The sequence below is a fragment of the Leucoraja erinacea genome, chromosome 3 (assembly GCF_028641065.1).
Source record: "Leucoraja erinacea ecotype New England chromosome 3, Leri_hhj_1, whole genome shotgun sequence".
NCBI classification, from domain to species: Eukaryota; Metazoa; Chordata; class Chondrichthyes; order Rajiformes; family Rajidae; genus Leucoraja; species Leucoraja erinaceus.
Genome location: NC_073379.1, coordinates 113,159,824 through 113,174,821, shown reverse-complemented (window position 1 = coordinate 113,174,821; position 14,998 = coordinate 113,159,824). Strand labels below are relative to the sequence as shown.

Here is a 14,998-nt window from a genome sequence, read left to right as displayed (position 1 = left end):
CTTCACTCACACACACTGGCGCACACACACACTCTCACACACACTCACACTCACACACACACACAAGGTTTAAAGGCATATGGGCCAAATGCGGATAAATGGGACTAGTTTAGATAGGGCATCTTGATCTGCATGAACAAGTTGGGATGAAGGGCCTGTTTCCATGCTGTAAGACTATGACACATTGTAGAAAGGGCGCAATTGCTCTGGAGAGGATCCAAACTGATTTATGAAGATGTTGGCAGGGCAGGAATTTTTTTTTCACTTTGAAGAAAGATTTGATAACTGGGATTGAATTCTCTGCAACAAAGACTTAATTGAGGTGAATAATATTATGAGAATAGGACCTGTTTCGCTCAAGAAAGAGTGTAGGAAGGAACTGCAGATGGTGGTTTAAACTGAAGATTGACATTAAAACCTGGAATAACTCAGCAGGACAGGCAGCATCTCTGGAGAGAAAGAATAGGTGATATTTCGGGTCTAGACCTTCAGACTGAAGAGGTTGAAAACCAGCCATAAAACGCAATGTGTGTTATCCAACTAAGGGCAGAAATCAGAATCACGTGTTCATCTTTATTGACGTGACACCATAATAAATATATTACAGAAAACATAATTTAATGGGGCGCATGGTGGCACAGCGGTAGAGTTGCTGCCTTACAGCACCACAGACCCAGATTTGATCCCGACTAGGGTGCTGTCTGTACAGTATTTGTACATTCTCCCTATGACCACATGGGTTTTCTCTGGATATTCCGTTTTTTTCTTGGTTCTTGGTTTCTTGGTCCTCCAAAATATTCCAAATGGAATTTAAACTGGAGGTGGTGAAGGGAGGGCTTAAGCCAGAAAGGGTTATTGGGAAGAAAGAGCTACTTTAAATGTAGTTGCCTCTGGTTGGGTAACTATAGTTGGGTGGAGATTATTCCATGCTTTAATTGTGCGGGGGAAGAACAAATTGTTGTACTCATCTGTCTTTGTAGCTGGGATCACAAATTGGATCGAATGCCCTCGTCTGCTCCTAATTGGTTTGGGTTTGGTGTAGGGCTTGTAGTCTATGTCGAGCTGACCATTTAACATTTTGTAAAAACAGGTCAAACGGTGAGTTTCATGTCTGTCTTGGAAAGGGTTCCACCCCAGAGAATTCAGAAGTTTGGTGACACTCGCTTCTCTCTCATAGAAACATAGAAAATAGGTGCAGGAGTAGGCCATTCGGCCCTTCGAACCTGCACCGCCATTCAATATGTTCATGGCTGATCATCCAACTCAGTATCCTGTACCTGCCTTCTCTCCATACCCCCTGATCCCTTTAGCCACAAGGGCCACATCTAACTCCCTCTTAAATATAGCCAATGAACTGGCCTCAACTACCTTCTGTGGCAGAGAATTCCAGAGATTCACCACTCTCTGTGTAAAAAATGTTTTTCTCATCTCAGTCCTAAAGGATTTCCCCTTTATCTTTAAACTGTGACCCCTTGTTCTGGACTTCCCCAACATCGGGAACAATCTTCCTGCATCTAGCCTGTCCAACCCCTTAAGAATTTTGTAAGTTTCTATAAGATCCCCTCTCAATCTTCTCTCATAGGTGTTAGTAACAAGTCGAGCTGCCTGTCTTTGGACACGTTCGATGGAAGAAATGTTTTTATTTGTGTATGGGTCCCATGCTGCAACTGCGTAGTCCAAATGAGGTCTAACGAGGGTGAAGTATAGCTTCTCCTTGACAGAGGTTTCCCCCACATCCGAAAGAAGTGCAGGTTTGTAGGTTAATTGGCTTCTGTAAATTTTCCCTGGCGTGTAGGATGGAACTGGTGTATGGTAGATTGCTGGTCAGTGTGGACTTGGTGGGCTGAAGGGCCTGTTTCCATATATATGTTTTACATATATATCTTAATTTCATTGAACCATATACGATTGAATGTGTGGCATTATTTTCATCTTGTTTCTATAGTCAAAGGGTAAGGTTGATTGATTTTATTTGTGCAGAACAGTGATGGAAGTCTGACTCCTCTTGCCTTGTTTCTATGTTTTTGTTTCTCTATATATATGCATAACAGCATGAATTATAATCTGATTTCCATACCTGAATATACTAAGATCATTCATGTGCTGCATCTGTTGATCAGAGCCTGGCTCTACTGTGGGATGTTATTAGGAATGTAATTTAACCTAACCTTATTCATACCTAATCCAATTTAAAGCATAAATGTTGCATTCAAGTGCAAGTTAAAATACTTGCTACAGTATGGACCAGATTGCACAATTTCAAGCTGAAAAATGCAATACCTCCCTCCCAAGGGAGGGGGGACACCCCTCTCCCACACCTTCCCCCCCTCGGTCGCTACTCTCCCTCGCAATTTCTCACTCACAACTCTAACCCAACGTTGGCAGCCCTGCTTCACTTAGTTTAAATCAAATGGCTTCACAGCAACATGGCTTGAAATCAGCAGAGGCCTGAAAGAGGTCGATTGGATCTTTTGAAGACTTACAGTACATAGTTTGCATGTCAAAACAATCTCTTTGGCACTTTGAAACAGGTAATCTTCAATTGTGGATTGGTAATCATCTCCTTCCTAAAGGATCGTCCTTTATTTCTGAGGCTTTGACCTCTGGTCCTAGACTCTCCCACTAGTGGAAACATCCTCTCCACACCCACTTTATCCAGGCCTTTCACTGTTTGAATTATTTGCAATGCAAAATTTAGCATGTGTCAATAGTTAATTCGAAGATAGACACAAAATGCTGGAGTAACTCAGCGGGACACGCAGCATATCTGGAGATAAGGAATGGGTGGCATTTTCGGTCGAGACCCTTCTCGATAAAACCCAGCATTTTGTGTCTATCGTTGATTTAAACCAGCATCTGCAGTTCTTTCCTACACAATAGTTAATTGAAATTAGCGAAATGTGAAATGTTCGTTTTGTAAAATAAAACTTTTTGGGCATGTTTCTAGAGAGGCACTGCAGGACTCAAATAGTTAACAGTTTTAAATCCACGTTAGAATTGGCCCTTTCAGTGGGAGCATCTTGCCAGGTGTGGCATTTGGCGTCATTACGAGCCACCAGGAAGTGCCCATGGAGATTTCCAGCAATGTTTCAGAAGTTTCATTAAACAGCTGTGTGTTTACAGTATTTAAAACGAAAGCAGTTAAGGCAAGTTACTGGAGGTTGGTACACATAAAATGGATGAATGACGGCTCAAGCGAGATTCCCACTGAGACAAAAGCCAACAATCAGTTGGGTTATCAGGAATACGAGTGGAGTAAGTGCCATTCATTTCCTCAGATGGTTTGTTAAAAATGTAATTGCCAGGCTCAGAAGTAAACATCAAAAGAAATAGACGTTATTTGGAGTTATCAAACAGATTTTACAATTAGCCTGCAAAATATCATAACTTACTCAAATAATTTAGCCTAAGATTATATAGTGTGAAAATACATGTAAAATCAAAAGTGGGCAATTACAGGCAACTAAACGATTGAGATAATAAACACCTCCATTCATCTTTATATCATTGTAAACAATTCATTAGCTGCACACACTGCAGAAGGTCTTTACCCAAGTAAATGCTTTGTCAGTCAGTCTTGTGCAGCACAGCAAAGAGACCTTTGCCCCACTGACCCCGACATTCATCGGGACCATTTTGCCCATCAATGCTAATTGGGGAAAAAGGAAAGGGTCTACATATGGTCATCACAGCATGTTCTGTCACTTATTTCTGTGTCATCAGCAGACATGGAAAACCTTACTCTCTGCCCCATTCACCAAGTCATTAACACAGATGATAAATGATTGAGTGCCGAGGAATGATCCTTGAACGAGCCTCTTTCCAGTCCATAAAAAATCCATTTGGAGCATAGCACAGTACAGTCCATGCCAATGTCTATGCCAAAACACACTGCCGAGATGAACTGATTTCATCTGCCTGCATGCAATCTTTATCCCTCTATTCATATCCATGTACCTATCCAAAAGCCTCTTGAATGCCACTATCATAATGCCCCCCCCCCCCCCCCCCCAACCCCCCCCCCCGGGGCACCCCCCCCCCCCCCCCCCCCCCGCTCTCTAGTCTTTGATATTTCTACCCTGGGAAAAAGGTTCTGACTGTCTATCCTATCTATGTCTCTCACCATTTTGTATACTTTTATATACTTCTCCCATTCAATTGAACTCTCAGCCTTCTATATGATAACCAGCCTTCAATTCATGTTGGTAGACAAAAATGCTGGAGAAACTCAACGGGTGCCGCAGCATCTATGGCGTGAAGGAAATAGGCAACGCTTCAGGTCGAAACCCTTCTTCAGAAAGTTTTGACCCGAAACGTTGCCTATTTCCTTCGCTCCATAGATGCTGCCTCACCCGCTGAGTTTCTCCAGCATTTTGGTCTACCTTCGATTTTCCAGCATCTGCAGTTCCTGACATACTTATCTCAATATTAGTCTTACCATATAACCATATAACAATTACAGCACGGAAACAGGCCATCTCGGCCCTTCTAGTCCGTGCCGAACACGTATTTTCCCCTAGTCCCATATACCTGCGTTCAGACCATTACCCTCCATTCCTTTCCCGTCCATATAACTATCCAATTTATTTTTAAATGATACCAACGAACCTGCCGACACCACTTCCACTGGAAGCTCATTCCACACCGCTACCACTCTCCGAGTAAAGAAGTTCCCCCTCATGTTACCCCTAAACTTCTGTCCCTTAATTCTCAAGTCATGTCCTCTTGTTTGAATCTTCCCTATTCTCAAAGGGAAAAGCTTGTCCACATCAACTCTGTCTATCCCTCTCATCATTTTAAAAACCTCTATCAAGTCCCCCCTTAACCTTCTGCACTCCAAAGAATAAAGACCTAATTTGTTCAACCTTTCTCTGTAACTTAGTTGCTGAAACCCAGGCAACATTCTAGTAAATCGCCTCTGTACTCTCTCTATTTTGTTGACATCCTTCCTATAATTAGGCGACCAAAATTGTACACCATACTCCAGAATTGGCCTCACCAATGCCTTGTACAATTTTAACATTACATCGCAACTTCTATACTCAATGCTCTGATTTATAAAGGCCAGCACACCAAAAGCTTTCTTTACCACCCTATCTACATGAGATTCCACTTTCAGGGAACTGTGCACAGTTATTCCCAGATCCCTCGGCATTCTTCAATTCCCTACCATTTACCATGTACGTCCCATTTTGATTTGTCCTGCCAATATGTCACACCTCACACTTATCAGCATTAAACTCCATCTGCCATCTTTCAGCCCACTCTTCCAACTGGCATAAATCTCTCTGTAGACTTTGAAAATCTACTTCATTATCCACAACCCCACCTATCTTAGTATCATCTGCATACTTACTAATCCAATTTACCACACCATCATCCAGATCATTGATGTACATGACAAACAACAGTGGACCCAACACAGATCCCTGAGGCACCCCACTAGTCATTGGCCTCCAACCTGACAAACAACCATCCACCATTACTCTCTGGCATCTCCCATTCAGCACTGTTGAATCCATCTTGCTACTCCACCATTAATACCCAACCATTGAACCTTCTTAACCAACCTTCCATGAGGAACCTTGTCAAAGGCCTTACTGAAGTCCATATATACAACATCCACTGCTTTACCCTCATCAATTTCCCGAGTAACCTTTTAAAAAAATTCAAGAAGATTAGTCAAACATGACCTTCCAGGCACAAATCCATGTTGACTGTTCCTAATCAGACCCTGTTTATCCAGATGCTTATATATATTATCTCTAAGTATCCTTTCCATTAATTTGCCCACCACTGACGTCAAACTAACAGGTCTATAATTGCTAGGTTTACTCTTAGTCCCCTTTTTAAACAATGGAACAACATGCGCAGTACGCCAATCCTCCAGTACTATTCCCGTTTCTAATGACATTTGAAATATTTCTGTCATAGCCCCTGCTATTTCTACACCAACTTCCCTCAATGTCCTAGGGAATATCCTGTCCGAACCTGGAGACTTATCCACTTTTATATTTCTCAAAAGGGCCTTTGAACCTCATAGTTTCCATAGCTACTCTACTTGTTTCACTTACCTCACATAATTCAATATCCTTCTCCTTGGTGAATACCGAAGAAAATAAATTGTTCAATATCTCCCCCATCTCTTTTGGCTCTGCAGATAGCTGTCCACTCTGACTCTCTAATGGACCTATTTTATCCCTCGTTATCCTTTTGCTATTAATATAGCTGTAGAAACCCTTTGGATTTACTTTCACCTTACTTGCCAAAGCAACCTCATATCTTCTTTTAGCTTTTCTAATTTCTTTCTTAAGATTCTTTTTACATTCTTTATACTCCTCAAGCACCTCATTTACTCCATGCTGCCTATAATTATTGTAGATCTCTCTCTTTTTCCGAACCAAGTGTCCAATTTCCCTTGAAAACCATGGCTCTTTCCAATTTTTACTATTTCCTTTCAACCGAACAGGGACATAAAGATTCTGTACTCTTAAAATTTCACCTTTAAATGTCTTCCATTTCTCTTCTACATCTTTCCCATAAAACAAACTGTCCCAATTTACTCCTTTTAAATCCTTTCGCATCTCCTCAAAGTTAGCCTTTCTCCAATCAAAAATCTCAACCCTAGGTCCAGTTCTGACCCTCTCCATAATTATATTGAAACTAATGGTATTATGATCACTGGTCCCGAACTGTTCCCCAACGCATACCTCTGCCACCTGACCCATCTCATTTCCTAACAGGAGGTCCAGCACTGCCCCTTCTCTAGTAGGTACTTCTATGTATTGCTGCAAAAAACTATCCTGCACACATTTTACAAACTCCAACCCATCCAGCCCATTTACAGAATGTGTTTCCCAATCTATGTGTGAAAAATTGAAATCTCCCACAATCACTACCTTGTGCTTACTACTAATATCTGCAATCTCCTTACATATTTGCTCTTCCAATTCTCGCTCCCCATTTGGCGGTCTATAATACACCCCTATAAGTGTTGCTACCCCTTTCCCACTTCTCAGTTCCACCCAAATAGCCTCCCTAGACGAGCCCTCTAATCTATCCTGCCAAAGCACTGCTGTAATATCTTCCCTGACAAGCAATGCAACACCTCCACCTCTTGCCCCTCCAATTCTATCACAACTGAAGCAACGAAATCCTGGAATATTTAGTTTCCAATCACAGCTCTCCTGCAACCATGTTTCACTGATCGCCACAACATCATACTTCCAGGTGTCAATCCAGGCTCTAAGTTCATCCACCTTTCTTACCTTTTGAACTAGATTTTCATGCGGCACAAAAGCAAATTTCTTCTGAAAATCCAACTACATTATATCTGCAGGTTTCCCGCCAATAACAGAATACAGCGTGGAAACAGGTCCTTTGGCCCAAATTGCCCACATTGACCAACATGCCCTAACTACACTAGATCTATGCCACCTGCCTGCGTTTGGCACATATCCCTCTGTTCTATCCATACCTGTCTAAATGCTCATTAAATGTTGTGATAGTACCCGTCTCAACTACCTCCTCCAGCAGCGCATTCCATACATTCACCATCATTTGTGTAAAAATGTTACCCCTCACTTTATCCTATGTCCTCTTGTTTTTGATTCCCCGACTCTGGGCAAAAGACTCTGCATTTGCCTTGTCTGAATCAGTCTGAAGGGTCTCGACCATAAACGTCACCCATTCCTTCTCTACAGAGATGCTGCCTGTCCCACTGAGTTACACCAGCATTCTGTGTCTATCTGTATTTACCTTGGGAGGAGACTCTGTGCATCTACCCGATCTACTCCTCTCATGATTTTGTACACCTCTATAAGACCACCCCATCCTCCTCCTGCACTCCAAGGAATAGAGTCCTAGTCTGCACAATCTCTCCCAATAACTCTGGCCCTCGAGTCCCGATAACATCCTCGTCAATCTTCTCTGCACACTTTCCAGCTTGATTACATCTTTCCTGTAAAATGGTGATCAAAACTGAACACAATAATACTCTAAATGTGACTTCACCAACATCTTATATAAAACTCACTGCAACGTAATCTCATAATCTCCCATCATCTATACTCAATACTCTGACTTATAAAGGCTAATATGCCAAAAGCCTTTTTGACCATCCTGTCTACCTGTGATTGTCACTTTCAAAGAACCACGCACCTGCATTCCTAAATCCCTCTGCTCTACAACAATCCCCAGAGCCCCACCATTCACTGTGTAGGTCCTGCTTATGTAAGACATCCCAAAATCCAACACCTCACATTATGTTGTACTAAATTCCAGCAACCATTCCAAGGATCACCTGGCCAACCGATCAAGATCATGCTGCAATCTTTGACTACCATCTTCACTATCTACAATACCACCTACTTGCTGATCATGCCATGTACGTTCTCATCCAAAGCATTGCTGTAGACATCAAGCAGTAATGGACCCCGCATTGAACCCTGAGGCACACCGCCAGTCACAGGTTTCCAGTCCGAGAAGCAACCTTCCACCATCAACCTCTGCTTCCTTCCATGAAGCTAATTTTCTATCCATTCAGCGATCTCTCCTTGGATCCCATGTGATCTAACCTTCCAGAGCAGCCTACCATGCAGAACATTGTATCTATGTAGGCAAGGTATTCGACAATGTTTGCAGCTCTGCCCTCATCAATCTTTTTGGTCATATCTTCAAAAAAATGATGAACCTTGAAGAACTCAAGTAAAATTTGTTTTGATTCATAAGTTTCATGAAATGATTGGCTACTTCTTCCTTGATTGTGGACTGCAGCATCTTCTGAATCACAGACGGTAAGTAACTGGCCTACAGTATCCCATTCCCTGCTCTTGAGCAAGAGAGATATAGTTGGGTTTTCCGATTTGTTGATATCATCCTGGAACTCGGTGTGTTTAGAAAAACTTCCACCACTGACACAACTATCTCTGCAGCGAGTGCCTTTAAACCCTTGCATGTATGCCTCTGGGCCATGGTCACCTATTTGTCATTAGTTACATTACTTTTATTTCCCCCAATAATGCATCCCTTATGATAGGGATTATTACAAGTTTATCCCTCCCATTTGAAACTAACGTATCCAGTTTGAATGTTTGCAGTTTCCTCCGCCATGAATTGGTTTAAATTAGCTACCATTTCCCCAGCCTTCTATTTGATACATTCAGAGGTTAAATGCTGCTGGTTTTGATCTTACTTGTCAGTTTTCGGTCGTAATCAATTTTCTCCACCTTTAATAATTTCTAGGGAATTTCTAAGTACTGATACCAAAAGAATCCCAGTCCCTTGTTTTACCATTACTTTTGTAATGTTGTAAGCTCCCCGACAACGGGTGCTGTCTGTACGGAGTTTGTATGTTCTCCCCATGACCTGCGTGGGTTTACTGCGAGATCTTCGGTTTCCTCCCACACTCCAAAGACGTGCAGGTTTGCAAGTTAATTGGATTGGAATCAATGTAAAATTGTCCATAGTGTCTGTAGGATAGTGTTCATGTGCGGGGATTGCTGGTCGGTGAGGACTCGGTGGTCCTAAGGCCCTGTTGCTGTGCTGTATCTCTAAACTAAGCTGAACTAAACTAAACTAAACTCTAGCTTTTGATTTAATATTTACTTAAACCTACTTTTTTAATCACTGATGGATAATCTATCTCATAGAAACATAGAAAAGAAACATAGAAAATAGATGCAGGAGGAGGCCATTCGGCCCTTCGAGCCAGCACCACCATTCAATATGATCATGGCTGATCATCCAGAATCAGTACCCCGTTCCTGCCTTTCCCCATATCCCTTGATTCCGTTAACCCTAAGAGCTATATCCAAGTCACTCTTGAAAACATCCAGTGAATTGGCCGCCACTGCCTTCTGCTGCAGAGAATTCCACAGTGGCACAGAATTCATCGAGTTTCTCTTTCTGATTCGGATAACATTTGTTGGATGTAATGAAATAGTTGTTTCACAATCTGCCACTGATCACAATATGGTAGAATTCTGGATACAGTCTCCGATTGAACACCTGGCCTTCATAACCAATGTCCCCAACTCAAATGAGAGCAATTTCGATTGCACAAAGGTAGAGTTGCCTGGAAAAGATTGGTTAAATCGGCTAAGGGATAAGTCAGTGGGCAGAAAGATCTCAGGAGAAATTTGAACCATATGTGCTAAACAAAGGAGATCAAGGAAAATGTTAAATCAAAAACATGAGCACAGAATGTAGCAAGGGCTTGTGGTAGATCAGAGGACTAATAATTTTGCATGGGTCAGCAGTTAAAGACTAAACAGTGAATAAGGAGAGAGAACATTGATCGAGAGAAAGCTAGTAAATAATATCAAAACGAATAGTGAGGGCTCTTCCGTATATATATTCAAAGTAACTGGGTAGTGTGAAGAAGGGCCTGGTCCAGAGATGCTGCCTGACCAGTTGAGTTACTCCAGCACTTTGTCTCCTTTTGTGTACAGCAACACTTGCAGTTCCTTGTTTCTACTGGTCATATTTAATTAGTTTGGATTTAATTACTTTAGGCATGCACCCCTTGGCACTAACGTCCCTTGACCTTTCAAGCATGTGTTCTTTGTGCCGTTTCATATCTCTAGTTCCCCTCTCCCTCATAGTCTAAAGAAGGGTCCCGACCCAAAACGTCACCTATCCCTTTTCTCCAGAGCTGCTGCCTGACCCGCTGAGATACTCCAGCTTTTTGTGTCTATCATCCCTTGATCTAAATCTCTTGGCCAACCAGAAGAGGCTGGGTAGAACCACCAATCAGTGAAATACTGAAAACATTGCTCTTGAGAAAAAAAGGCCCATGGAACTGCTCAATAAATAATGGGGATTAATATAGTGGATACGATTTCTGTGATCTGAAACAGTCTGCACATTTATAGAGTGGCATATTTCCTGAAGCATTCAGCTTCACATGTGGAGTTGTAATGGCCACATGGGTTCCATTTGGAACACCATGCACTTGTGGGAAGTTTGCCAGACAATAAAACATGTTTTGTCCTTGCATTTTGTGTCTCATTTCCACTGGGCATGCAATAAAGATGTTCTCACTGGCAAGCACAGTGTTAAGCAGTTGCTGTACACAGCTGTGAATTGTCAATATGCTTATCTTGCAGCTGCTCTGGCAATACTAGGGAGAATCATTGGCACAGAATGTTAATAATGTATTTACCTTCACAGGTGTGGGAATAGGGAACAGAGTCCTGTAAATCATTTGCAATAACTGGAAGAGCTTGATCATTGCCTCGCAATGATGTATATTGCTAACAGTTCACCTTTGAGAACACAATCTGACCTTCAACTTGGAGACATCCCCTTTGATTGGTTTAGTTTACAGATACAGTGCGGAAACAGACCCTTCAGCCCACCGGGTCAGCACCGACCAGTGATCCCAGCACATTAACACGATCCAACACACACTGGGAACAATTTAGACTTATACCAAGCCAATTAATCTACAAACCTGTCCATCATTGGAGTGTGGGAGGAAACTGAAAATCACGGAGAATACCCACGAGATCATGAGGAAAACGTACAAACTCCGTACGATCAGCACCCGCAGTTGTTCTCTCCATTCCAACTCCTCTCTACATCCCAGCCCCTTCACTACTTAGAATTCCAGGTAATGGTATGCTGACTTTAGATTTTCCTGATGGAGACCATATTCTCGGTCATGAGGGTATAGAAACATAGAAACATAGAAACATAGAAATTAGGTGCAGGAGTAGGCCATTCGGCCCTTCGAGCCTGCACCGCCATTCAATATGATCATGGCTGATCATCCAACTCAGTATCCCGTACCTGCCTTCTCTCCATACCCTCTGATCCCCTTAGCCACAAGGGCCACATCTAACTCCCTCTTAAATATAGCCAATGAACTGGCCTCGACTACCCTCTGCGGCAGAGAGTTCCAGAGATTCACCACACTGTGTGAAAAAACTTCTTCTCATCTCGGTTTTAAAGGATTTCCCCCTTATCCTTAAGCTGTGACCCCTTGTCCTGGACTTCCCCAACATCGGGAACAATCTTCCTGCATCTAGCCTGTCCAACCCCTTAAGAATTTTGTAAGTTTCTATAAGATCCCCTCTCAATCTCCTAAATTCTAGAGAGTATAAACCAAGTCTATCCAGTCTTTCTTCATAAGATAGTCCTGACATCCCAGGAATCAGTCTGGTGAACCTTCTCTGCACTCCCTCTATGGCAATAATGTCCTTCCTCAGATTTGGAGACCAAAACTGTACGCAATACTCCAGGTGTGGTCTCAAGACCCTGTACAACTGCAGTAGAACCTCCCTGCTCCTACACTCAAACCCTTTTGCTATGAAAGCTAACATACCATTCGCTTTCTTCACTGCCTGCTGCACCTGCATGCCTATTTTCAATGACTGGTGTACCATGACATCCAGGTCTCATTGCATCTCCCCTTTTCCTAGTCGGCCACCATTTAGATAATAGTATGTAGTACTAAATTGGGTCTGAAGAAGAGTCCCGACCTGAAACGTCACCCATCAGTTTACTCCAGAGACGCTGCCTCTCGCTGGGTTACTCCAGCACTTTGTGTCTATCATCAGTTTAAACCAGCATCTGCAGTTCCTTCCTCCAGCATAGTCCTTTTGGTTTCAGGTCTCAGCAACAACTCTGATCTGCATTTCACAGCTTACAAGCCTCTTGATCTGTTTTCCTTCTCTCTGATTGTTACTCTATCCAACAGACAATTCCATAGCCATTGGAATCTTGTTAGAAAAACCGGCCCTATCCCGAGATGTCCGTTTACCTTTTCCATTTGTCACTTTTCTCACTTTCCCAGTTATGATGAACGGTCTTTGACCTGAAAAGTGAGTTCCGTTTCTCGTTCCACAGATTCAACATGACCTGCTGAGGGTTCCCAGTGTGACAGTGTTTTGGGGATAAAGATTGGCCAGGACACTGAATAACTCATCTTCTCTCCTTTTACATCAGTCTGAGAGACAATCAGCGTCCTGGTCTGACATGAAATACAATATCTCCTCAGGTAATCTACTGGAACATCAGCCTAGATCTGTGGTAACCTTGTTCAATAAGGGCAGCAGGAATAAATGATCCAATTACAGGCCAGTTGGTTAACACTAGGGGGAGAGAATCTTAATTGAATAAAGTCTGAGACTCAGGAAAGATTGGTGGTAAGGCTATTTTAACCTACAGAATAATATGAATCAGCTGATAAATTGGGCAGAGCAATGGCCGATGCGATTTAATCCTGATATGTGTGAGGTCATGCATTTTAGGGCAGTCTAAGAAGTTTGGGGCAGATACCAAAAATGTTAAGCTGCTTGGGAGCATTGAGAAACAAGGAGTTAATCGAAGCGAGAAACGAGAACTTAGTGTACAGGTCCAGAGATGTCTGATGCCAGCACAGGTAGATAAAGTATTGGAGAAGGTACATAGACTGCTTGTCTTCATACCTCAGTGTATTGAGTGTAAGAGGAAGGAGATCTTGGTACAGCTTTATAAAACACCTTTATATTCCAGGACAAGGGGTCACAGCTTAAGAATAAAGGGGAAATCCTTTAAAACCGAGATGAGAAGAACGTTTTTCACACAGAGAGTGGTGAATCTCTGGAACTCTCTGCCACAGAGGGTAGTTGAGGCCAGTTCATTGGCTATATTTAAGAGGGAGTTAGATGTGGCCCTTGTGGCTAAGGGGATCAGGGGGTATGGAGAGAAGGCAGGTACGGGATACCGAGTTGGATGATCAGCCATGATCATATTGAATGGCGGTGCAGGCTCGAAGGGCCGAATGGCCTACTCCTGCACCTAATTTCTATGTTTCTATGTTCTATTCCTTAGGAATTAAATAGTGTGTGCAGTTCTGGTCACCATTGTCATAGTATTGTCATAGGAAGGAAATGCCACAAAACACAGGTGCTGGTTTACAATAAAATACATGAAGTGTCAGCGGGTCAGGTAGCATGTCTGGAGAACATAGCTAGGTGACATTTCAGGTCGGGACCCTTCTTCAGACTGATTGTGGTGAGGGGGATAAGAAGTTTGAAGGCAAGTGGAGGAAGGACAAAGGCTACCGAGTGAGATATATATAGGTGAGAGGGGATTTTGCTAGGCAGACGATTGGACAAAAGCTAGAGACGAAAAGCTAAATGTGTGAGATACAGACTGAAGATATGTGAATTGTGAAGCTGGAGGAAGGAATATAGGTGGAAGATTTCATCCTACCACCTTTAAAGAACTGAAATGCAAATGCAGTTCATTGTTATACCTTAGAGGAAAGAACCCTAAAAATTTGGTGTTAATGTAGACCAACATGAAGTAATCAATAATCAATTTTCTCAAATTTCCAGCTTATGTGTAAAAGTGATTTGAACAGCTTTTGCAGTATAAATGATTGATTCATTACCTGTTGTGTAATAGTGCTCCAGGGTCCTTGAGAAAGGGTTTCTTGGTAACACTCATCAACACTTTCCCAAATTTCTTTTAATGCAAGAGTTCTGCCATCTATAATTTTAAAAAAAGCTAAGTTAATGAATTAACAACTCAAGAATGACACTGAATGAAATGTATTCTCCGAGATCTTTTTATACATCACTTAACAATAAAAGTTGTAACCGCAATGAAATCAGTTGTAACTCCATGGTTTCGTCAACCTTTCAACGATTTATCAATTATTCACTTCAACAAATTATTCAATTTTGCTATTTAGAGTAGAAACACATTTCATTTCAGCAAGTTTCTTGTGGTAGGGGATAAATGGGCTGTAGACAATTGATCTCGTGTGTGGCTTAATTATTGCAGCAAACAACAATTGGCAGAGTATACAAAGTTAATACAGCAGTTATCAATACTGAAATAGATACAGGCTAAAATAGCAGTAACGGATGTAGGGTAGAAAGTGTGATGCCAACAATATTGATCAAATTCTGCAAAACATCCCATCCATGGTGGTGCAGCGGTAGAGTTGCTGCCTTACAGTGCCAGAGACCCAGGTACGATCCTCACTACGGGTGCTGTCTGT

At 42.2% G+C, this 14,998-nt stretch overlaps 1 protein-coding gene across 4 annotated transcripts in view; it reads right to left on the bottom strand.

Moving 5' to 3' along the window:
• The window catches only part of atg10 (ATG10 autophagy related 10 homolog (S. cerevisiae)), a 327,510-nt gene that overhangs the window by 119,291 nt on the left and 193,221 nt on the right, over positions 1 to 14,998 (bottom strand). The window contains exon 5 of one of the 4 annotated variants that reach the window (XM_055633405.1): positions 14,384 to 14,481. The exons of the other annotated variants lie outside the window; for them this stretch is intronic. Coding sequence (XP_055489380.1) covers positions 14,384 to 14,481 — 98 coding nt within the window. The remainder of the gene's footprint in view (positions 1 to 14,383; positions 14,482 to 14,998) is intronic. 4 annotated transcript variants of the gene reach the window in all.